At 41.5% G+C, this 26,161-nt stretch overlaps 1 protein-coding gene across 9 annotated transcripts in view; it reads left to right on the top strand.

Moving 5' to 3' along the window:
* The window catches only part of ERG (ETS transcription factor ERG), a 651,652-nt gene that overhangs the window by 511,170 nt on the left and 114,321 nt on the right, over positions 1-26,161 (top strand). For all 9 annotated transcript variants that reach the window (XM_069202563.1, XM_069202562.1, XM_069202564.1 and 6 more), the window contains one exon: positions 21,219-21,436. In XM_069202563.1, coding sequence (XP_069058664.1) covers positions 21,297-21,436 — 140 coding nt within the window. In that variant the 5' untranslated portion in view covers positions 21,219-21,296. The remainder of the gene's footprint in view (positions 1-21,218; positions 21,437-26,161) is intronic.

Raw genomic sequence — 26,161 nt, 5'->3', positions numbered from 1 at the left:
GACTACTGAGCCCTAAGGGACGAGTGCATTATATTAAAAAGGAGGACATCTGTTTTATCAATTTTACAAGGTCTGATAGTTAAAAACCCTGCACTGTTTTTTTTGCTGTGGAAAGGCCCTATTGGAGAGTATGGAGTTACACGCCGACAACTCAGCAGTGCTAACTTCTGAATGGGACTGCTAAATATGGTACTTCAAGGTATGAAAATAATAATGTTTGCATTAAACCTGATTTGTGGCTCACACTAAATTGAGTGTAACTTTTGCACAAATGGCAACTTTAGAAAGCTGTCAGCTTGTTTCTCTAAGTTTCCAGTAGCCGCTCAAGGTTGCACACAAGCTGTTGTCTTCAAGACAGCCTTCTGCCCTCCTGGAGAGAGGTGTAAATGACTATCAGGAAGGTACAGAAAGGATTTGCTAATAGTAAATGTGTGACCTCCTCCTGGCATGATTGGCAATTCAGTATGAGCCCAAAAAAGCAAGTTTGAAGGGCAAATGGTAGTCACACATGAGAGGAGCAGCTCTTTTGTTTTAGGACACAGGCTGGCATATCATCTCGAACCGAGAGGGAGAACCCATTGCCAAACTGTTTTTCCCATGGCCGTATAGCCCCCAGTTATCCACACCGCTGGGGTAGGTTAGGGAGCACCACACAGCAAGAGAGGGATTTCGCTACATTGGGGGAGGGAGGGATGGTACATTCTGAGTTAGCTAGCTGCCATACTTTTCAGGGCGTTGTCATCAGACAGGAGGAGACCTGGTAGTTCATTGGCTAGTTAGTCTTCACATCTCTCAAGGGCAAGAAACGGGCATAACAGTGGCATCTGTGGCATCCAGACATCAGGTCTTGTCTGGATTGGAGAGATGACTGAAAAAGGACTGCCCTACTGTTCCCTGGACTGAGCAAAGAGAGGCTGCACCAGACTGGACTGAACCTGGTGCTTCTCGGGCTAGCAAAGAAAGAAATGTGCCTGTGGTGTCCAGCTAGAGGAAAGTCATCCCTGCCCCCCAGGTGGAGAAGGTGACTCCAGGAGTCAGGTGGCTTACTCCCTGTTACAGCGAAAAGGCCATAAAAGCTGAGAAGCCTTATTCTCAGAGAGCCCAGCGCCAAGAAACCTGATTACTGATGGACACCAAGATGCAGCTTGGGAGACGAGACCCAAACCTCAAAAGCTGCACAAAAGTCTGCTGGACCCAGGAGAGCTGTCATAGTGCAGTTTGATAGCCCAGCACAAAAGCTACTCCAAGTTAAAGAAAACTGCTAGTTTCAATGTAACCAGAGACCAGTAGACCAGTGGCAGCTAGTATTGTTTGGTCTTTGAGGGACAACAACACCCAAAGTCACCCCATCTTGTTCATGGACCAAGGGGTGGCCACAGGAAGACCCGAAACACACCAGCTCATCATCCTCAGCATCATTGGGCATCTTCAGCCTCCTGCATCCCTTGCATCACAACCACTCCACTGTTTCCCATTCAAGACTGTTTTTATTGTGGGGTACACGTTCAGATGGACCTTATTGGTCCCTGTGACTGGATGTCTTAGTTGATTCCCAAAATAATGCCCTTATAGCTGTTTTCAAGTTACTTGTTGTGGCTGACCCTAAACCACAAATCACAGTAGAATACAATGATTTGTTGCGCTAAGTGAAAAGCTGTGATTTATTGTTTCTTTAAAAATTCATATCTCTGGAACCCTCTGATGGATGTGTGTCTATTTAAAGAGAAACATACAACCTATTTTTATAAATTGGTGTTGGGTTTTTATTGTGCTGTGTTTTCTTCTTATTCAACGTTTTTGGCACTTTTTATTGCTTCATATGTGTTCCTATGATTAGCTAAGGCTTTACAAATGAGCCTGGCTGGACCTGATATGGAATTGTGCCTTTATTACATGGTGAGGTCACCCAAGCACACCATATATTAAACCACTTTTCTCACAGTGACTTTTTTTCATTTTATTAACCTTACACTTTAGTTCAGTGATGTCACTTCATGTTATGTCACCAGGGCCACGGGTAATGCAAAGTTACTTCTTGTGATTTTAAGCAGCAGATGTCTTATGATGCACTTTTTTGGAAAAAATCCTGGTAAAAAACATACATTTTTAACAGTCATGTGATCTATTGGCAAAGTGTTCTCTGTTGGCCAAATCCCACCCTGTTACATTCCATTCTGAAGCAAGCAAAGAAAAGTTCCAACTTAGATATGGAAGTCTCATTGTATATTGCCACCTTTCATTTTCCCTCCAAAAGGTCAGAGAAGTATTTAAAAAATGTTCTTCCAAGTCTTGATGAACAATGTTCTAGTGAAATGTAGTATGACTAAACTCTAAGTATTAATACAGCTGCTTTGTAAAATTACCTGCCTGCGATAAATGTGCCTTCATTCTGCTCCCCGCACCATCCTTCCCTCACTTGACACTTGTATATCATCCCCTTGTGGCTCATGTATTGCATGAGCTGCAAGGGAAAGCAGCAGCAACAAGATAACCCCAAAAAGTCCTTACTCGCCTTTACGTATATCTCATCCTTGAATTGAGAATTGAAATGTTAGGCTACAAGATGTGGGCCCAAAGTCTTAATTTGAGAAGTGATAGGTCTCACAAGGAACTGAAATTCTGTCTTGAAAAGGTTAACTTGTTTCTCTAAGCAGTTTCTGACTCACCTTCGATAGCATGGCTCAAGCAGCAAGGTATGTCTCAGAAAAATACGAACCTTTATGAGCCCAGCAACTAGAAAGGTCAACAATATGGTTACTAACTAAAATAACCTGAAAAATCCCACCCCAACCTTTGCTGGTTAAGAAGGCAAAAATATATCACCAAAACGACTAAATTCAAACATAAGAATCAAAAGGTATAAAGAACATTCATAGGAAAGTTGTGAAAAAGGTGTTCAGTGTTGTCCAATGGAATTGGAAAAATGGTAAAACCAATGCTGGTATGTCCTCCGGTTAAAGAAAAGTCTGCAAATCTTCATGGCCATACATTGTAGAGAAGTGTGGCACAATGGTTAGAGTGGCAGCCCCTGATGCAGAGATCTGGCCCAGGACCAGGGTTCAATTCCCTCTTCAGCGGGTCTTGGGCTCAATTCCCTTGGACCAGATAATTCTTGTCTCAGTGCCTAATGTAATTAATGGGTCCCACTCTGTAACTCTGGGCAATAGCTTGCTTAATCTCCATAACAGCCCTGACAGTGCTTGGATGCCTGGCTTCACCCTGAGGGTTTCCCATGAGTGGGCGCCTCACAGAGAAAAGCCAGGAGGGGTTCCACAGTGGTATGCGTACAGTGCCTTGAGACCCTAACAGGTGAGTAGTGCACTATACAAGTGTGAAGTTCACATTTTATAAATTCACACCACAGTCACTTTTAACAGTTGCAGGAGGCTTCCTACAATTCTGCGTTACGGTCCACCAGCAAATGTTCAGTTTTAGCTTGTCCACTGGAATTCATCCGAGTAGGCAGTAGCTTACAGTACCTTCTGCACCCTTCAGCCTCATGAACGAAGTTCTACAGGAGCAATCAGTAGAAATATCCAATTCCAACTGATACACAGAAGGGAATTCACAGAAGGCAATTAGGTTCCTGTGGCAGGACCCTCAGCCCTTTAGTCCTGTGGCCCAGAAGGAGGCTTGCACAGTCCAACCTTGCAAACGTTGTAGCAGAACTTTAAGAAGAGTGGTAGACACATCTGGCCACTTCCCACACAGAACCTCTTTAGCTGCATAACAAACAGAAATGTCTGACTGGCTCCTTAGTGAACATTGGGTCTTGGCCCCTAGAAACAAGGAATTGTCCTGGTATGAGCTGAAACAAATAAATAAACATAAAGAAGTGTTCAGTGGGCCAACAACAGGCTATTTTAAAGGGTATGCTAGTCAGATATTAGAAATAGCCAATCCTGATAACATTCCCAGGCTGACCACTCCCTTGTGAAGCATTTCCTTTTCTTTCAATACAGTTTGTCTTTCCCTGGTTATTATGTGGCCATGCCTTGGAAGTAGCAGATGGCATCCTGGCGTCCCAGAATGTGGAAAGATATGTTAACCCAGACACAAATGTGTATGACTTTAGAATGCACCCAGCTGAGCAAGCTCATGTAGATTATATTTCACATTTCCAAACTAGTATAAGAGTTGTAGGAAATAAAAAATAAAATCAACAACATGTTTTTGCAGTGTTGTTTACATTTATACTGAAGAAAAATATACAGACAGACACACACACACACACACACACATATATATATTTACTACTACACCTAGTATAACTTTACACTTTTTTAGTATGCACCATTTCCAGGTAAAGACATAAGACCACGTATAGACTTATATGTCTCCATCCCTTCACATCAAGGCATAGAACTTCTCACAACAGGACTTATGCATGTAAAGTTACTGCTAGTAACTTTGCACACCATCGTGGAGATCTTCCTATGGGAACACATACGAAAAACGTATACTATTCTAAAAAAAACTAAAATAAATGCAAGTTAATCTAAAGTATTTATTAATATCCTAGAACTAATAAAATAAAATTTGTACTAAATATTGAATTTACATATATTGATTTAATTTATAAATCATTCAACCAATCATTAAAATACCCCACACTCACTAACATTTTTTATTTTATTTTGTATGTAGTACTGTTGTTAAATGTTATGACTTGATTTAATGTAGGTCAGATGTAACTATTTAATAAAACTAAAATTATGTTAAAATGAAGTAAATTATTATATTAGAAAATAGCAAACAATTAATATATGCTCTTCAATTTACATACAGTGACCTTTCTAAATTTCCAAGAATTATCACAAAGAAGAAGGCCTGCACTACCAGACTGTGGTGCAAAAATCCTTTACTGGTGATACATTTTGGCGAACATTGACTTTGGCCATCCCTACAGTGCTCTGGTGTGTTTCTGATTTACATAGGATACACAAGAGACAACACAAATACAAATAGAGGGCATACTAGTGGTCAAAACTCCATTAGTCTTTCTTTAGGAATACAATTTAATTGATTGCTATATCAGTACCAAAGTACACCTAAATTAAATAAGAACCCTGATATAAAATGAATATGATGAAACTTGCATCCAGCATTTAATCCAGCAAACATAGTATCTGTATGAAAATCACAGACTTCAGCCTAGAATTCATACATTTGATTATTTTTTGTTGTGAAAGAGCCATCACTGGTGTGATGGCAATATCTTTTTTCCTTCATTCAAAATACGACTTAGCACACATTTGACCCTAAGACTTATTAAGCCCTAGGGTCCAATGTATTAATTTGTTTGGAAAAAACTAGCTTATCAAAGGTATTTTTCGATCCAGACTACAACACTATATTGGTTAGAATGTTACTTTATGGCATTGCTATGCTGCTACTTCTCATTTTTAGAAAATAATATTGTATTTTTTGCTAAAATTGATTAACATTGAATTCATTAATGTAAATACTTTCCTATTGAATGGTTTTTGTAAAAGCAATGAAAAGGTTGTCATGCGTCAGTGTCTTCATTCTCTTCCCAAAAAGCTGAATTTCTTGCAATAGTATGTACAGACAGACAGCAATGTCCCAATCCAGATTAGTACCACAGCTTGGTGTCAGTCATTGCTCATCAGGATGTTACATAATGCAATGTGCTTGGGACATGAAGTACTACAGTTGTAACATGTGTATCCTATTACCAGACATTTGAATCTGAAATGCCATTTAAAAAACACATCCGCTGTTTTGTGGCTTCAGTGTGAATTGCTTGCATCTGTGTGACTGGATAAAGACAATGTTTTAGGGTGCAGAGAGATCTGATGCTTGTAACCCTACTCCTCTTTCCCAACTGCTTCAGTGCTTTTATAGTGCCTTGTAAGTGTGTGGGTACTTGATAATTTAATAAAATGAAATCAAAAATATAAATGAATAGCACACTACTGTGTAGCCGAGTCACACAAATGTTTTTAGAAATAAGTGTTACCTGGGGAAAAGTTGAATTTAGGATGGAGATTTCAAGTTCCTGATTACTAGAAATGTTCAGACCATAAATCTCACTTAAAACAGTACACAATCTTATTTTCTGATGTCCTAATTAAAATAAAGAAATTTGTGCTGGCTGGTGGGAGTAAAGGAAGTCATGTACACCTTGTATGGGGCATGTAAATAGAGGACGCAGTCTCCCACTCCTGTCATGCTGTGTACAAAAGATAATTCTAAATAAACAGAATAAGGCAACACATACTGTTTAGCAACAAATTAACCCCTTACTTTTTTGTGTCTCCACTTAGAAACGCAGGCTGCGGGATAACCTTGTGTTGTGTGCTTATTGTCTCTGCAAGAAAAAAGAGAAACATGCCACTTAAATATGGCACCATATATTAGTAATTAAAAAATAAATTAAAAAAAAGCAAATTAACCATCACACCTAATTTTAATTAAAAAAGTATGAGTTCTTCCTAGCAGAAAGGCATGCTTAGGACAGCCATAAAACTACTTTTTGTTTTGAATGTACATCACAGGAAAATGTATGGCGCTTTTTGGCACAAAGAAAAGGTACCATTTGGCTTTGTATTGCTGTAACCTGAACACATGGAATAAACACACCAGGATGTCTAAAAAATCGAATGAAAAAAAGATAACATAAAAAGAATGGAAAGAAAAAAAAACATCAGTTTATGCCCAACAGCAATGCCACTAAAGTGCACTATATTGTTGGCAGATGGGCATGTGTGATCAGGAAAAAACATCACTGACAGTGCAAAACAGCCAATGGCTGAAGTGGGCTGCCCAATGCACCATGCTGTATGGTGTGGTGGGCAGAAGAAAAATGTGAATGACAGGTGAATGTCAGGTGTACAGATGAAAGGATGAAGATGGCTGACCCAAAGCCCCTCTTTTTCTGTATACATGTGTGTCTTTTTTTATGTATTTTTGTATTACCTCCGGCTGGTGAGACAGATAATGGTGTCTCTAGTTGAGTCAAAAAAATTTGGAGTAAGCCTATATAGGTACAATTGAATGTGGTATTTCTATAGCGCAAGCCTAGCCAAAAAGCAGAGAAATGCTACTCAGGATGAAAGACAAGCAAATAATAAGGGATAGTAGAGGAAACTGGGTTGTGGATGGTTAGTGCATTATTATGTAGTGTTCTTTAAAAAGGTGAGTCTTCAATTCTTTCCTATATTGGAGCTGCATTGTGGCGGCCCTGGTAGATACATGGATGTTGTTCCTGATTTTGGGTACAGAAATGGAAAATGTCTGCTGTCTTGTTTCTTCTTTTTCACAATTCTTAGTTTGCAGTCTGATGGCATATTCCTAAAAATCTATAGTTTTCTTACTTTTGTAACTATACTCATTGAAATCTAATAAGTCCTGACAAAGGTGTAAAGTTATAAAAAATGCACAATGAAATCTATAAATCAAATGTAGCACCCCTCACTCTAAATGAGGCGAGGAACTCAACATCTGATGGGACAAGGCACCGCAAATGTATGGAATGCTCCTGTCCTACTAAACTCTAAACGAGGCTCTAAGATCCTTTGCCTTAAAGAGTTATTGAAAGGCTACCTGCCAAAGCAGAATCCTTGCTTCTGAACGGTGATTGGGCCACTTTAATACAGAAATTTCTCTAACACCTTCCTCTGTACTTCTTATTGTTGAGCATACATCACACTACAGTATACATGACACTTGTGTAAGAAAGATACAGAATCTTACTGTGCTGCTTCATTAATACCAGAAAGTATTACTAAGTAGCAACAAGACGTAAGCTTAAAATAAAGTTGGTTTAGTAAATTCCCTCAAATGCGTCCCAGTTTGCTCCCAAGAAATTCATATAGACTATATATATAATATGTATATATTCATATAGACTGTGTCCTATGGTTCCTTCAGGGTTCCTTCAGGGAGAACATGTTTAATTCATTCATGCTTCATAATTGCCCTATTATATTTTCCTGTAATAATTTAATAGACTGCAGTAAGGCTCTATGTAACTTTTTATAATTAATGGTTTTAGTAATATTTTAGCATGCAAAGGCAACCATATACTTGCTATTAATTTACACTTTCTAGGCTACTAACAAGAGGCTCGTTTTTTCTGTACCTCTGGTGTCTGCTGTGTGTAGTAAGAAAGCCTTAAGAGTGCTATAGGTTTACTACACAGCACTTGATGTTTAAGCTGCAGAAGAGGTACACAACCTATATGATGTATTTACACAAGTCATGTCTACCAGATAAATGAACATCTATAATATTATATAGATGCATTTTCAGCCTATATTCTATGAGCATCCCATCTTGCCAAAAGAGAGTTCAATCTTTTCGTCTCCTGTTATATAGTACACACCATACAGTCAGTGTTTACTTTGTATGGTGAATAACTCATCCCCATTCACTCCATAACAAGCAGTGCAGAGTAATTAATGATACCACTGACAGCTTTCACCACCAATACATTTCATCACCATCTGTTTATGCAGTATAGTCAGTGCTTAATTCGAACCGGTGGTTGCAGGAAGGGGGCACCAGCACTTATTTTGGGGGGTCGGCACTCATTTTTCCGCAGCAGTCATTTACTGTGAGCAAAATACATATATGGAAGGAAAAGAGTCACAAAAGGAGAAAGCAGAAAGCTGCAAGAGTGAGCTGGAGTGGCTGTAAACGGAATAAGGAGGTCCGAGATGGCTTTATGATTATCTGTCTCAGTATTCTGTGCTCCCACATTTAATTGCAGCTGCTGCATATTTTAGAGGAGAGCTTTGGGCACAGGCACGTTTTTATTTACAAACTAAGCCCTGAATATGTTCAATACCTCACACAGATCCTTGTACTACTTTCACAAATCTGTTTAAGACATAACTCTGTTCTGTGCACCGGAGGGCCGGATCAAATAGACTTTTCATAGAACGGATTTTAACATGTGGGTGGCAAACGTGCTTACTGATCTTTGTTAGCACCATATTGCACCAGTTAATGCATTTCGTCATTGTTGCCCACGTTATTTAAATAATAAAACTTTGTAAAAAAAAAGATTAAAATAATGTAAACATCGTATACTACAAACAAATAAAAATATTGTTGACACAAAACTGTTCGGGCCCCCTGTATACTTTATTAAATGCAATTGATCACATTCTGTGTAGTACCATAAGATGATGAGAAACTGCAATCATTTTACAATCTGGCTTTTAAAAGTAATCTGACTCAAATGAGTAGAGTTTTCAAGGTTTTATATGAAGGAGCTGCTTGTTAATTTTCCAATACCTTGAAACCTGTGGCTCAGCAGTTCAGGTTACATGACAGTACATTTTACAGTGGGATAGCCAGATGTTAGAAAGGATACCAACAGGATGCCAAGCCGAACACCTAGCAGAGTTGAGCCAGCTTTTTTGTGGCTCAACATTACACAGGACATTTCAGTTCCTATAAAATATGTAGACGCAACATTTATTTGTTGAGCAATAAATGCAGCACGTGGGCTATACTGGGAACTTAACAATGTTGCAAGACACTTTTCACACAATCACTGTGCCACTTTATAATTATCTCCCACTATAATGAACATCCTTTACTGCATTCCTTTTTCAGGGAAAAAGGAATCAAGCATCAACCACCAGCACACATTCATTTTAGGGCATCAGGATAGCGCCATATGCCATTGAATGATATTGTAGTGCTTTCTTAAAATGAGTTCTCCTGTCAACTGTTTCTGGGTTTCCACTGATTGGTGTGCACGAGTACAAATATTGATTTGGACGTGAATTGAGAGCAATAAAGTCACACACAGAAATTCATACCCTATTAATTATTATTAGAAATCCAAAACGCCTGTAAAACAGACTTGTTCATTTGATGGAGACTTTTAAAGGCACTTTTAAAGACTTGCTATTAAAGTTTTAAAATGTGGATCTGAAAATACGCTCTCATATCCTGATGAACGGAGACCACGTGGTTAAAATCCTGAGCACCTTTTGTACAGGGGGGTGGGGTGGGGGCTGGTACACTTCTGCTTTGGAAACCCACCCAAGTTTCAATTAACACTCTCAGAGCCCTATATTTGAAGCTATTTAGCAGTTGCAATTCCCTAAACCACTGGATTTGTGACAGTTAAACAGCTTGTACAAATGTACCAAACCGATTTCAAATGTTACTGAATTGCTAAATTGGTTTAGGAAATCATAACAAATGATTGTTTAGAAGGGGCGTGCTCGAGGACGTGGTAAGCTCAAGGAGATGCTCCGGGAGGTGGCAAGTCAACAAAGGAGGTGGCAAGCCATTCACAAACAGGAAGGGCTCCCAAAGGGACCACCTCCTCTTTAAGAATATTAAAAAAAAACATGTTTTCCCTCTGACTACTGTGTACTTTTAATGAATCACAGTTACACTTTTCATTCTTTAGGGAAATGGGTTGCGCTGACCTCAGCATACCACCATACCAGATGACTGTGATTACTAATGGGTCATAAATTGTGACCTATCTCATTAATATGCATGTGCGGTTTACTGCCACAGAGACGGGGCATCTACATTTACTTGCCAGGCCTGGAGCTCCCCTGTTACTGCATATAAATCACCCCTAACATAGGGTCTAGCTAGTCCTATGGGCAGGGTGCGATGTATGTAAAAGGTAGGACATATGTCTTTATGTACTACATGTCCTAGTAGTGACAAACCACCTATTTAATTTCTCACTAGTGTGAGTGCTGCTCCTCTCATGAGATTGCATTGGAAATGCGCTGACTTGTGTCTACGTGGTGTTGTCTAATCTATGAGGGGTGATGTGGGCATGTTTGGTATGGTTGGAATGGTAGTGAGAAAAGCTGCTTATTGGTATAGGTGGAATTTTTATTACCATTATAGAAATGCCACCTTTAGAAAGTGAGCATTTTTCTGTGCTTATGACTCTGGTGTTTTGCAGCGTGACTCTAATCCACGTCGGGGGCAGAGTGGCAGCTGGGCTTTGTGCATACTTTTCAGACAGCCTGTACACGAGGAGGGTCTAGGTGTAACAAAAGTACATCTGCATACTGAATGGTCTTCCTGGGCTGACAGAGGTAGAGGTGGGGCACACCTGCATCTGTAAAGGCTGTAACCTGGCCTCACGCAAAGGGCTTGTTTACCCCCTACTGATGTCTGGAGCCCGTGCCGGAGGAGAAAGGGCACACTCCTGGAACTGGTTAGAGCTGGTTGGAATCTCCTGTCTCCCTTTGTGGAAGCTCTGCAAAATGTGTATAAGAACAGGGGGCTGTCCTTTACATTTTATGAGAAGAGAGAGTACTTTTGGAAGTGGGGCTGAACCTCTGTTGGAAGGACTACTAGACTGAATGAAGGACTCATCTGGACTGCTCTTCTGCTTCTTGCCCTGCTGCCAGCTGGCCCCCTGATTTTTGTAAACCTAAGATCCCAGAGGGGACTGATAGGAGGAACCGCCATCTCTACAACCTGTTTTGGTGTGCTGGCCTGCCTGCCCTTTCTGCCTTACATGTTCTCCAGGGAGTGCTACTTTACCTCCCTGTCTGTGGTCTTGGCGCTGGTGGTAAGTGCTCTGGCTCTGTGTTCCTCACCTCTCCAAGTCGAGCCTGGTAAACCCTTTCCACTGCTTCTGAATGCGTCAGGAGCACACAGACAAAACTTTCACCCATTGGGGTGACACACAGAACCTATGCCGCAGAAACACACACTTCTCTCTCAAGGCGGGCTCGCAGTGAGCACTGTCTTGGCATCTCTCAGTCCCCAGGCGGTAGTTCCATGTCCCAGATGTGCCCACTTCAGTGAGGGATGCATCACAGTGTGTAAGCTGAAGCACCTCTGAAGAGCAGGCTCTGGGGCCAGGAGACAGACTGGAGTTGGAGAACACCACCCACACGAGCGTCCGATGGGTGAAAGAACCAGGGATTCCCTTCCGTGAGCATTTTGGGAAAGAGACGCAGCCTCCCCTCCCTACAACAACACAGCATCTCCCTACAGCATTCATCCCCAGTCCTTCCCCCTCCTAAAAGAGAGGGGTGACAGGCTACAGGATGAAGGAAGCGTTGCCAGGGTTTTACCACCATTCCTGCGCTGTACCCTATTATGATGAGTAGGTGCACAGCTGCCCTTGCGGTCTACACCCTGGTGGAAGTGTCATTCATTCCGGGAGGCCCATCAGACCTATTATTGTAGTAGCAGCGCATATAAACTCAGTGGCCTCTGAATGTCTATTAGGATTCAGGCATTTCAGGGACCTCTGAAACCCCTGCATTGCCTACCAAGTATTCTGAGTAGATGCTCTAGGGATGATGTATCCTGGGAAACACATGGGGGGGTTGTGTGTTTTCTGCCGCATATTCGCTGGGAAACAGCCCGGCGTTTCCCTCTTATTACTTACAGAATTCACATGTTTGGCCGAATCTAACTACCCACCCTACAGGTGCAAGTCCTAGTGACACAAAACATTAATTTGTGGGTTGTGCCTTCCCACAAGAATACTTTCCTTGCTAAGTTGCTTGTTCATATACTGCTTTCATGGTGAGATTTGACAAATGCCTGTTTTGCACAATATAACTGATACATATTGTTTTTTGTCTATTGATGTTTCATGCAATACAGTTTATTTTTATATATTTTTATATAACTTGTGGAGTTTTCTTTGTGGTGTATTTATTATGTCACATGTGTTGTGTGTGTTGTGCAAACGAGTTACACATTTCCTCTGGGATAAGCCTGACTGCTTGTGCCAAGCTACCAAGGGGGTGAGCAGGAGTTATCTTGGGGGTGTAACTCTCGTCGTGGTCTCTGCCTACCCTAGCCAACCAGGAACTCCTTTTCTAACAATCCCTATCATGATTGCAACTTACTGTGGGCATTGCATCTTTTAAGGCATTTTTAGCTGACTGGGTAACCAAACTAAAAAACACATCTCAAATATGTTACCGGTTAGGGTGGAATTGTCTGTTTCCTTCAATGAAAACAAATCCACCTTTAAATACTCCAGAATGCAGCCTTCTGTGGTGTGAATTATTTGGTAACCCCACCTAATCACTGCCAAGTGCTAAGGCCGTAACATAAGAATTTAACTATCTGAGATCTAGGCAATGGGGTCATATTTATCACATATTCAGGCAATGCAACACAGCAAGCCCTTTTGCTGCACTGTGTTAAAGGGAGAGGGCAGGGATGCACCATATTTATCGTTATAGGGTGCATTTATGCTGTCTGCCTGCACTGGTGCACAAACTGATGTCTGGCACCAATGCTAATGCAAGGGTGTCTGTTGTAGGCAGGATTGATTTTGTGCAGGAACCTGAGGCCTTTTTCTCTTTCTCTGTGTGCTGCAGTATGAAGCATACGCAAAGGAGGAAACATGAGGAGAAATAAGCTTATTTCTCCTCGTTATGCTGCCTTTTTCTGCATTCCTAGGTCTACTAATAATGGTAAATCTTGGAACGCACCAAAATCCATGGGTGAGTGCGTGGAACACCCACGTTCCACCAATGAAACGCATTCCTAGGGCAGACTAACTTGTGCTGCCATGCTTTGCTCCATTTTTACCAAGGTAGGTATGGTCATGCAAGGTGACTTTGCATGGCTTGGTAAATGTAATTCTAGGTTTTGTGTCACATTTGTGTCCACTTGTGTGGTGCAATTGCGATGCAAAACCACGCTAAATATGCCACTCAATGTTTGGAGTTTGGATAGCAACAGTAGAATGTAAAGAGCACACTTTCCATTCTGCTTTTGGAGGGAAGACTGTGAAGTGTAGGTTGCAAGAAATTGGAGCATTACATGAGGGGTGAAAACCCACCTCAAATAATATTTACAATCCTTGTCAGGGTGATCCACAAAAGTCACTAAATAAACCTGCTCTGAACCCCCTGGCAGCTTTACACAAAATGTCAGGCTTAACTTAGAAGCAATGCATAAAGTGTTTATGCATTTTACACCAAAAAGCCAAAAATTCAATAAGCAGAACTGTAGATATGAATTTTTAATTTTTGAATAAAAGAATAGTGGTAAAAAGAACAAAGTACCACCATTGTTATCAGGTCATGGTAGACCGGGTCAAAGTCAAAAGTTAAGGCCGACCACAATGGCATTAGGGTTTGACACAGGGACCTTGGTTCATTCCTGTGAGAAGTTTACCTTCTGACTAAGAAACATTTATAGAGGAAAAGTGGTAGTCAAAAGGGCAAACTGCAACCGGGATATGAAGCAGGGCGTGTAGCTCGAGAGTGAGGTCATGGCACAGTCTTCCATGAAGAAAGGAATGCTCAGAGCAAGCAAAGTCTGACGTCTGTGCCTAAGAAGGCCTCAATGAAGGTGGGTTGCTGCTCGGCATCTGTAACAAGGAAGCCCTCTCCGTTCAGACTCAAGAACTTTTATGGAAGTCAGATCACCTTCAGTGTGGTAAGCCAACAAGTGCAGGCCAACTAGCGATTCAACTTCAACAGCTATGGTTTCAACAGCGGTCCTTGTTTCTGATGGTTTGTAGGTGGGAGAAACTGTTGGCCAATCCCTATCCAATGGAGAAAAAGTTCTTAAGGGTGACCTTACCCACGTTTGTAGCACCTCTTCTGTGTTTTACTATAAGCTACCAAGCAATGCCCCTCTCTCCTAAACCCACGCCAGAACCCTTCTTTCCCTATTTAGAACTTCCTGTGCCTACCCAAAGGTGGGGCACACCAGTTCTGGGGCAACTCCCCAGTGCCACTGGGTTTGGAGCCATGCTGACTAAGAAGACAAAGGGAGGACGATGTAGGTGTGAGCTTCATATGCCATTGACAGAATAGGCATCCTTTGAAGCTCAGGAAGGGGCTTGGCACAGCCATCCAGGACATCCTGCTCGAAGGGGAAAAATACCTCTCCACCCCCAAGCCTTTCGCCCACTAAATTTGGAGCAATTCACATCTTACCACAGGGGAGCCATTCAGCAGTCAGCTTACACTGGACAGTGGCAGGAAGGCCGTTTTGCCATAGGCAGAGAAAATGACAATGTTCTATAAGTGTAATTTCTAAAATAGTAATATAAAAATGAATTAACAATTACGTTTATATGCCACTGCTGAGGTGAATGGTTTGTTGTCCAGTACCTGTTCTTGCAACTTGCTTTGAAGATAAGGTAATAAGCTAAACAATAATGTGATGTTCTGAGAGTAAGGTGGTTGCATATCTAAGATAACCTTACCTGAATTGCTCCTCAATGCATATTAGCATGGTGTAGAAAAAGTCTTGTTTGCTTTGCAGTACTTTGCTGACTATCTTACTTTTGAGCTGTTTTATTTTGTTTATTTACATATTTACATTAGTTTGTGATATAGTGTGATCCATACTTACAAGAGGGACATCATACCACTGTACAAAGCACAGAAATAAATAACATACAGTAGAATCAAACAAGCTAGATATCAAAAACCCTGATGTATGGTAAAAGGAACAAGTTAACATGACTACCAATGATTAAGAAAGTAGGGAACATATAGTTAGCCAAAAGGTGCTAATAAATCAAGTAAGCATATCCAAAATTCACTCTGTATATGTTTAAAATTTGTGAGGCGTTTCCAGAGGAGGAGGGTTGAGAGTATTTGCCTTCCTGAGGCTAAGCGTTTAAATGTGTGTTCCATAACATCACTGGAGATTTTTATTCCAGGTGTCTGTTGTTTTTCATGTGGAGAGCTTTACAGTTAGCGCATGTTGTTTGAAGCTAATCTCTAATTCCATGGGCAGAGCAGGGGCGCCGCCCAGCACCGTCAGAATCCACTCTGTCTACTTTGCAGACAGTGCGCATTCCGAGGGTGCTGGAGTGTTAGGGTTTTGGCCTCAGCTCCCTTAAAGGAGCCGAGACAAAAATCCTAACATTGTTTCCGCTGGTCAGCCCGGCGGGAACTCGCGTTACAGCCCAGGGGAACATTGTAATACGTTTGAGGCGGGAATATCACCTCTGTGGCGGTAGTGTCCTCCACGTAAGTTTGGCGGTCCGTGGTGAGGACCGCCAAACTCATAATGGGGCCCTAAGACTGGAATTAAATGTCTTGATAATGACAATCTAAAAGCGCAACCAGATCGCCTGGGTAGCGCCTGACAGCCCCTGAAGATTTTAATAGACCCCCTTCTTTTATAAAATACATTGATTGCTTAATTGTTTCCTTATCGTGGTGCTATATTTTGTTTCACCCTTGCACTCGTGGACTGCATAAGATGATGTCATCTGCATGTGGCCTATGAATATGTGAAATTCCACTGACCTTTTTGGATGACCATATGTTTATTATGTGACACAACTGGCTCTGTTTATCAGAAGTCCAGTACATAGTTGTAGCCATTATTATGAATTACCTAAATTGTGGGTAGAAAGTGTATATAGCACAAATTAGAGGGTGTGCAATTATTGCGTACACTTTGCACCCGTGATTTGAAGCAGGATTCAATTGCAGGTGCAAATTCCAACAACAGTTTCAGTTTGCACCATCGTTCTAATGCTGCTTTGGATAGAAACAGAAATTGACACCTGCCGCGCTATTAGCAGCCTGATCGCAACCAGGGCCCATACACTGTAAGAATGCCAGTATTATAATAATAGCTTTGAAAAAATCCGTAATTTATATTACGAAATATGTATCTCAATCATAATTGTCCTTCCCAAAAGAATTGTAGTTCGGCACTTTTTTTCCGTTCACGTCCTTTTTGAATGCCACAAACCCCAAGCCACAGATCAGTTAAGGCTGCTGGCAATTTATGCAACCTCCAGGCTTTGAAAGAGGTGGCGAGCTGCCAGGCGGTATTTACAGTTACTCAAGCCTCCGTCCGTGTGGCTTTTCGAGTTCTCCTTCCTTTTTTTTTTCTTCAAGTCCCTTGGCAGTCCCTGGGCTGTGTTTTCGTCTTCTTGCTATAGCGCATTGTTCTGTGGTAAAAGGGGCTGCTCAGGGTTCACACTTCGGCTTCCTGTTGTTCTTCTGGGAAGCCAGGCATGGCAGTAAAGATATGGCGATGATTTGTGGGAAATGTGCTTTGTTTGGGTAAACAATACAAGACAAGCCAGCTCTTAAATGCATTTTGCAAACTGTGTATAGTTTTTTCTCCATTGTTTTGTCACGTGTGAGGCTAGATAAGCAAGCTAACTGCTTTCCTTTCATGTATAGCAATCTATTCCCTGTAATGTCAGTGTTACATCCTAATGGCACTCTGTAGGGTTCGTGCTGAGCTCCTCTAGGCATGACCATTTCCTAACGAAACTAATTAGAAAAGTAACCCCTTCTGCAGTGCTTAATATTTTAAAAAAACATCTAAAGACGAATAGTGGCTGTGTCTTACAATGGTGCACACTTCCAAAACTTCTATGCTAGTGTATGAATCCGAAACAGTCAATAATATTGTAACCTAAGCATATGTATTATGAGGAGTGCCAAGGTAGTTCCACACCCAGCCACAGGGTGTGTAGGTTGTGATCCAAGAGGTCCACAGTGAATAAATGAAGTTGAAAGAACCACGGCACATCCAATCATTCCAAATGTAACGCGTTAGACACTAGAATCGACGGATGAGCTAAAACACATTACCGTTGGACTTATCATGGTCCAGGTACGACCTTTGACCTTTTTCTAAGGTGTACCCCTGAACACAAATCGGTATACCCTCATATTTGGAGAGGAATTTCTACCTTGAATCGACACAATATGAATGTGTTCTGACACAGTTCTAATATTATATACTATAGCAATAAGCCTTGAAAAAGTCGTCGTTACGACGAAACACGTGTCGGCTGTTTGCACATGGAACATTTTAGCGGTTGTTGTATCCAATGAATAACCAAAAAAGATTAAAGGACAAGCATTTGGAATGATTGGATGTGCCGTGGTTCTTTCAACTTCATGTTAAAAAAACATAACTGCCAGGGCCCAAGGCATAGTAGACCACTGCAGCTTGTTTAACCTGCCAGCGCTGTCAAATGCCAGTGCCACTGTTAAGTTATTGCCCACAACTCCAATAAATGGGACCATTTAGAATAATAACAGCTGTAAGAATGGCCTGGGCGGGGTATTGTTGTATTTATTTACATGTATATTGTATTTTTAAACTCTCTGCATTTGAGCTCTGCTCAAAATGAGACTGATGACGCCACCATATGGTGGATTGTCAAAAGTGGTGGTGTTGAAAAATAAGTGTCAGTGCTGAGCACCGGAAAGCAGCAGCACAAATCAAGTGCCGACATGCTGCAGTGACTTGCTGCTTGGCTCTGTCTGCGTTGTCTTTCTAGGCATAATATATGATGGCACTTGCACGATTCATGATGAACAAATTGTATTCCTAAAATACTCTATACATACAGGAAGTGTCTTTAAGCCAGCCTCATTCTGCCATTGGTTTCCTTGGCTCATGACCCACTAGACATGGGCTTCAGTCATTGTCCATATTATGCTTTTGGCATATCAAACTCTTAAGAGTCCTTCTAGAGAATGTTGTTTTACAATACTTGAATCTCTTATGAATCCTACCATTAGCTCTGCCCTGATTTACCCTTCAGAGCCATTATACATTTGATGATATCAAGATCATGAATATCTGCAGCACATTCTCAGAATTTAGAGGTAATGATTGTTTCATGTGGTCTGTATGAGTCTTCTGGCCAAAGTTGGCCAACTTTGACTTACTGTTCATGAAGAAGACCTCTGCATCATCAGAGTCCATAGTATCAGAATCTTCACTCGAGCCGTTCGCCGACTCCATTATCCACTTAGGTCTGTCTGTCATCTCTCCATGGCTCACAGAGATTTTTAATTGCTTAATTACAAGCGGTTTAGTTAATTCTTGCTGGAAAAGGCTCTAGTGGGTCCCTATTTAAAAACCTAATAGAAGTCAAGGTGTCCTCAGCAGTTTCAGTCCAATTTCCTTCCTGCATATTCTATTATTCTAAAAAAATATTGGATCAAGCTACCTAAAACTCTTGACATATTTGGAAACAACTCATTTTTTAATTCAGTACAATTGGGTCTCATCCCTTCCATAGCAGTAAGATGGTGTGCGGAGGAAGGCTCTGTGCTGTCCTCCGCATAAGCCTTTGTGGTCATTAGGATTCCTAGGTTTGATTTGCTCCTGTCACCGGCCCTAGGCCCAGTCCCACAAGTAGGGAAGCGTTTTTATCTGCACATATGGGTCAATTCTGTGTGGTAGGAATTTTGTGGATTCCTGCTTATTCCGTAGTTTGAGGTTCCCAGGGCATTTTAGATAAGAACACCTCATGGGAACCATGCAAGTCACTGGATTCCTTTAGCTGTCTAGTTTTCAAAAATTTACATGTGTTCTAGGTTTCCTTAGGTGCCAGCTGAGCCAGGGCCCAAAGTCCGCAGCTACCCACTTTGCAAAAAGCAGGTCAGGTTTGAGTGGAAAAATGTGATGTATCCATGTTGCGTTTTGGGCCATCCTGTTGCAGGCACTAGGCCTACTCACACTAGTGAATTCTGGGTGGAAGAACGTTTGTGGCTCCCCATAGATTCCAGAACTTTCCTTCACAGAAATGCAAGTCACCACCTCCTAAATTCTCCTCATTGCAAGGCTACCCTAGTTGTGGGCTGAGTTAGGGACCAAAATCCACAGCTAGGCATCTTGCAAAAAAGGGTCAGTTTTTAGTGGAAAAAAATGTGATGTATCAATGTTGCGTTTTGGGCCATCTCCTGTTGCCGGCAGTATGCCTACCTACACAAGTGAGGTACCATTTTTATCTGAAGACTTAGGGGATTGCTGGGTAGAGGGACGTTTGTGGCTCCCCACAGATTCCAGAATTTTCCATCACAGAAATGAGAGGAAATGTGTTTTTAGTCAAAGATTATGGTTTCCAGGGAATTCTGTGTGCTATGGCAGACAGAGAGCATTCCGAAAGTGCTGTGTGCGACGGCTCTAGAGGAGAGACGAGACTGATGCCACCACACTGTTTCTGTTGGTCAGCCTGGTGGAAACTTTGTAATATGACGGTGGTGAGGCTGCTGGCTTGACAGCCGCCTCACCGCCACCATATTGGAATTTGGGCGGTTCTACAGTCAAGTTTGTAAGCCCCTTAGTTTCTTTGGAAAACCTTGAAGAATGTACACAAATTACCCCTTGCAGAATTCAGAATTTTGTCTAGTTTTCAGCAATGTATAGCCATGGGTTTTACAACTGTTTCCACGGCAAACTGGAAGGAGGTTGAATGCACAAAAAATAGAAAAAATGGTCTGTCTCCCAGTAAAATGCCAAAACTGTTAAAAAAATTGGCGTGGATAGCTTATGTGGACAAAAAGGTATGAAGGCCTAAGCACGAATTACCCCAAATAGCTAAAACAAGGTTTAGCACTGGAGTGTAAAAGGCCTAGCAGCGAAAGGATTAAAAATCTTTCAATCAATCAATCTTACATCAAGCCACATGATTATTTTAGTATCATCGCCTTTCTAGTGGCTGTTTGAATGTTTCCTTTTATTCCTATTATAATGTACTGCGGGGTTTTCAGAGCTGAAATGCAACTCAATTGTTACACATTAAATTCTCTGTCTCATTTAAGAATTGGTAGCATTGCATTCAGCTGCACCTGCAAAGTAAAGATAATCTCGGTGCATTCATTCTGAGATTTCTATTGTGATTGGGGGCTAGGCTTCTTTAGGGTTTAGTATGACGAGGAATTGTGCTTGTTTCCATCTTTGATAATATACATCCTGCCTTCCGTCAGGAGAAAAGCTCTTGTAAAAAAGATGTGTTGAAACTGCTGCTTTTAATAAGGATGTATGCCAATACTAAGCCTTGGTCACCATCACCGTTAATGTGATTTACATACTCTTTTAGGCACACTCTTCCCTATACTAATGATTACTAACAATTGATATAGATTTAGTGGAGAAACAGTTCATTTTTTTCTAGCACTCGTTAGGGACACTGTAGTTGTTTTGAAAGGGAGTTGTCCTTGTTTACAGTATATGACAAAAGTGAAATGCTCTCAAAGTCTGGCATACAAGTACAACGTATGCATTGAAACCTTTAAATGTTTCAGTGATGTGCCTGGAGAAAGAGTTTTGATTTCTTCATTTGATATCTATTTTTATATAGGAAGCAGAAGATATTTGGACCAGTACACTTCTGATATGTAAAATCAAAATGAATTTAGCAAAACAGATGGAAATTATCAGAATATATTGTATTTCAGGTACCTTATGTAATTATTGTAAGATTGTCAATTTGAATGGCTACAACATTCCTTATGGTCTACTTTGCCTTGCAGGAAGCCTTATCAGTGGTGAGTGAAGACCAGTCACTATTTGAGTGTACCTACGGGACTCCACACCTTGCTAAGACGGAGATGACTGCATCCTGCTCCAGTGAATATGGGCAATCTTCCAAGATGAGTCCTCGTGTCCCCCAGCAGGACTGGTTATCGCAACCCCCAGCAAGAGTAACTATAAAGATGGAATGTAACCCACACCAGGTCAATGGGTCAAGGTAAGTTGAGCAAGTCCTTTCCCAAAATAGTGTCTTTTCCAATCGATGAAGTCCATATAGTTTCTATATTATTAATTTAATTGATTTGTATGATGCTAAGCATGTCTCCAAGCCTTCTTCGCAGACCTAGACAAGCGGAAACAGGTATTGCTGGAAATAATGACCCAACCAGGGTGTAGTGGAAGAGGTACGAGGGGCCTTTTCCAAAAAAGTATTTAAAGCTTGCATGTAGAATGTTGAATCAGTTTCACCAGGAACCAATGAAGTTATCTGTGGTGTGGAGGAATGTGGTTGTTGTTCCTCAGACTGAGTAAGAGCCTTGTCATTCGGTGTTGTCCTTCCTTTGGGTTCTGATGTAGACTACGATGCAAAATTCCAGCTGAGGCAGGAGCTGGGGTGTCCTGAGTTCAGCCTTCTGGTTTGGATGTAGTAAAGGTCGAACATTCACAGCATGGTGTTTTACTAATCACAAGGACTTTGCAGCTTCTCCTCGTTCAGTTGGCCAACCCAACACTAATCAAGAACTGGCTGGACTTCCAATTATCAAAATCTCGGCATAAACGTTTTCTGACAACAAAAGATACATAACCATAAGCCCTTTAGAGAAATAAGTCTGATGGGCTTGGTTCTTTTCGATTTGAATGTGAATTTGAGAGCCTTCTGCCTACACATGAAATTGAAGCTGTATTGGGGAAATAAAAATATGGGATTGATGCAGTCATACTGTTCAAGTGTCAACATTGTAATAGTGATTGCATTACTTTTTATGAGCTATTAAATCAGTTGGCAGTGCATAAATAATTACCTAAAACAACATAATGGCTGAACACTGCTCATGTTCTTAAATTTGCATAGCTTTATGACTTTATTCCTTTTCTAAATGTTTTTTCTACCTTTTTTCTGTTTTATTGTCTTTTTCCCAATATCGTTTCATACGTTTTTTATTTCTATTATATTTTTGTTTGTGGTGGCTTGGAAGTCTGCTGCTGAAGTTCTTGCATAATAAAAATCTAAACTTGGGTGCAGAAAAAAATGAAATCAAAATAACACCAGGGAATTTCAGTTGATTCTGTCCTGTTGCACTCACTCCCAGTCCACCTCATATCGGCAGGATAACCGTCAGCAGCTCCCTGTGCGGGGGCCAAGTGGCGATTGGCCCTCCCACCAGAAAAAGCAGAAAAAACATCCTACTTCTCACCCCTGTAAAGAACTCGTAAATAACTGGTCAAAGGTTGCCCTGGAATGAAACAGTTCAAAATGTCTGACATCCTTGAGTGCCAGCTAGATGACCAGAAAAAATGTCAGACCAGTCTTATTGTAATATGGGTTTACAGACCCCAGCCTACAATAATGGTAAACAAAATGCACAGAAATAATTGAGAGACCACCCTAAACAGAGAAAATGTCTCCCACCCGTGCTAAGGTTCTTTATCAATAGTTGGCAAAAACGTTCAGTTTTATACACCATGGTTAATCTGGTCTTGGGTGGGAGCTTTTAGGAAACCTTAAACCACCCCTGCCACAAATATATCCGTCAATCACAAAGTTCTGTCTTCTAGAGTCACTCTCAGGTTAGTGGGTTCATTTATGAAAGAACAAGTAAGGCAAAGAACATATAGATATTTGGGAATGTGAAGATTTGTCTTTGAGAACCACAGAAACAAGTGCTCACAACTTTATGTGGTGGTGGGCATCCATTAGGCTGCATGCACATTTCACAGGTACGTGACACCGGTTCAAGGCTGCATTTTCCTTAATGAAGACCTCGAGAGGTCACCAATACAATGGCGTACCAGAACACTTCCAGCGACAGAGCTCAAGCTGAAATGACGTGTGCTCCTGCAGAGTTTAAAATGGGCAAGCTAAGAAGGACTTAGGGCCACATGTAGCAAACTCCGAGATTGCGACTCGGAAATTGCGAGTCTGTCCGACTCGCAATTTCCGAGTCGCAATCTCGGATGCAGAACGGTGTCTCAGACACCGTCTGCGACTCGCTATGGGGTCGCAAAGACCCACCTCATCAATATTAATGAGATGGGTCGCATTTTGCGAGCCCATAGCGAGTCCCTGCACTCACAGGGATGGTGGCCTGCTGAAGTCAGCAGACCTCCATGTCTGTGACTGCTTTTTAGGGTCGAGCCTGCTTTGCATGCGCTCGCACATGCGTATAGCAGGGAGACTCTTTAGTATTTAGAAAAGGGCTCCGAGCCCTGTCAACTTCAGGTCAGTGCTTTTTATTGGTTCGTGGGCTTCCCTAATTAAATCGGCTTGCTTTCATTAGTCGAAGGCAAGCATAGGTCATGCCTTTTCCGGTGGCTAGCCCTCCTCGAGCGCAGCGACCAAGTACAGAAAACATGCGAGGCTCGCTGTTTTCCATCGGGCTGGTGGACTTTTTTTTAAACTAATTTACGAGCCCGATCTCGCTTGGCAGAAGTCGAGCGCTTTACCTACTTGATTTCACTTTTTCGGGTTACGTGCATAAATGCACTTTTGCCCGATAGGTGAAAAGTCGGGTTAGGAGTTTACAACGCGATCGGCTCTAACACGAGCAAACGCGAGACCCGATGCATTGTAAATGCTTGTTAAATAAAGCAGCTTTTTTTTTTTCATTTTGCAGCCCGTTTTCCTTAAAGGAAAACGAGTTGCAAAATGAAAAAAATACCGAAACCATTTGGTTTCGTTTTTTCAGTGTAGGCAGTGGTCCATTGGACCACTGCCTGCTCTGAAAAAACATTCTGGGCAACATTCCCAGGGGACCCCTTCCCTTTTGCGAATGAGTTACCACCAGTGTGACACTGGTGGTAACTGCGAATAGCGATGCGAGTCGCAAATTGGAAGGGAACACCCCTTCCTATTTGCGAGTCGCATTCACAAATTGCGAGTCGGTACCGACTCGCAATTTGTGAATGCGCATCGCGTTAGGCCGTTTGCATGGAGCAAACTGCGATTTTCGCAGTTTGCACCATGCAAACGGCTTCCTACATCTAGCCCTTAGTGTCTTGTTATTAGACTGGCGGCCATTTTACCATTTGCTTTTTTATCTCATGTAATTATCCAACCCCAACTATGTTTCATCTATGCTTGATGAGTGTAATAGATTGAAGTGTTTCTGGGACACCCCCAAGGTGAATCAGTTTACTTTGTTGTCATATATGTGTTTTCAGCACAGGGGTGCTAGTTGTAACATTTTCTCTTCTGACTTTCTGATTTCCTGGAGGTCACTGCCGAGTTTTATCTTTTTTTCCTAACCCTCACTTGGCAGACTGCCTCCCTTGTGGCTCTTTCCTTCTTGAAGTTCACCTCTGTTAAACACTGGCAGCAGTGCAAAAATGAGCATACATGGATCGTGTGCCTTCATTATCCTTACGGGCGATTTGGAGTTGAGTGCACATAGCGCATGCTCTGAGGTTCTCACACAGTTATCCACCAGCTTTGGCCTGGTAGAAGATACTGTGAGTACAGGACCCAAAAACATAGACATAGCACAAAAAATGCATGCAAATATTATTTGTCAGACCTTTTCCCTATTTTTGTGTCAATGTAGAAATTGAGAATAAAACTTGGAAAAGATCTGATGCAAATGTTATCTTTGCAAGGGTGTGGAGGCACCCTATTATTTGCATCAGATTCCTATTGACACCTCCCAAGTTTTCTGTGAATGTCTAGATGCAGAAACTAGCGTGATCCCTGGAATAGATGATCATCAAAGTTTGGAGCCGTCCATATGGCTCTCAAATTATTTTAAACACTGTGATTCTGTAAATACTCAACATTTTGCAAACTCGAAATAAAAAAAAAAGTAGGCCAGTATGAGTTTTGGTGAATTGTTTGTTTCATACCTTATTCATAGTTCACAGTATACCCCTTTGAAGTGCTGTAAAATAAGGCCTTGTTAGTGAAGCAGGCATCTCTGTGACATTGGTGGTGTATTTGCATCGAGCGTGTACGTCTCCTGCCAGTCTGGCAGAATACGGGCTACAGGGATGGATTTTAAGCACTACTGTACTGGAAAGGAGGCATGTGCTGGTTACTTCAAAGTGAGAGGACAGACATTTACCAAACCTCACGCTTTGAGTCAAATATGAAACCCACCCTTCTTGTTTTGCCAGCTCCAACAAATGCAAGAATCTAATCAATTCTCTTAAGACTCTGTCACAAATGTGACGGATATCCCGTCTGCCGTATTACAATCTCCATAGGCTATTATGGGATCATAATAAGGTCACTTTGTGATGGAGTAACCCCTCTGCCACACTCAAAAGCAGGCCTATTATCTTTATCTGTAGCTCCCTTTTCTCGCTGTTTCTCATGTTCTTATGTTGTTCCTCCATTACTCCCTTCCCTGGGTCCTAACTCCAGAATGTATCATAGTTTAGTAACCTTTGGTATGAGAGCGCTTGCTATTTATCTACAGAAGGGTTATTATTAGACCAGAAACTCCTAACATTGAAGTGTCAACACTTACGCACGTCCCCACTCTTTCCATACAGTGGTAAATTTACTGCAAGTCCTGATCCATAAGGATTGAATTTTGTCACTATGTGCACGTCAGAAAACGCATTACATTTGCTCTGTGGGCTATTTAGAAAGAATGGATGAGGGATATATTACAGACTTTAATGGATGTGGGAAATGTAATCACCCAAAGACTCCACTATAGTCTATTTTTGTATACACGTCGGAGATCACATAACCCGAATGAAATTCTTGATTTATTTTCACAAG

Source organism: Pleurodeles waltl, chromosome 8, assembly GCF_031143425.1.
Source record: "Pleurodeles waltl isolate 20211129_DDA chromosome 8, aPleWal1.hap1.20221129, whole genome shotgun sequence".
NCBI classification, from domain to species: domain Eukaryota; kingdom Metazoa; phylum Chordata; class Amphibia; order Caudata; family Salamandridae; genus Pleurodeles; species Pleurodeles waltl.
The sequence above is the reverse complement of the archived record's forward strand: the minus strand, read 5'-3'. Positions and strand labels throughout refer to the sequence as shown.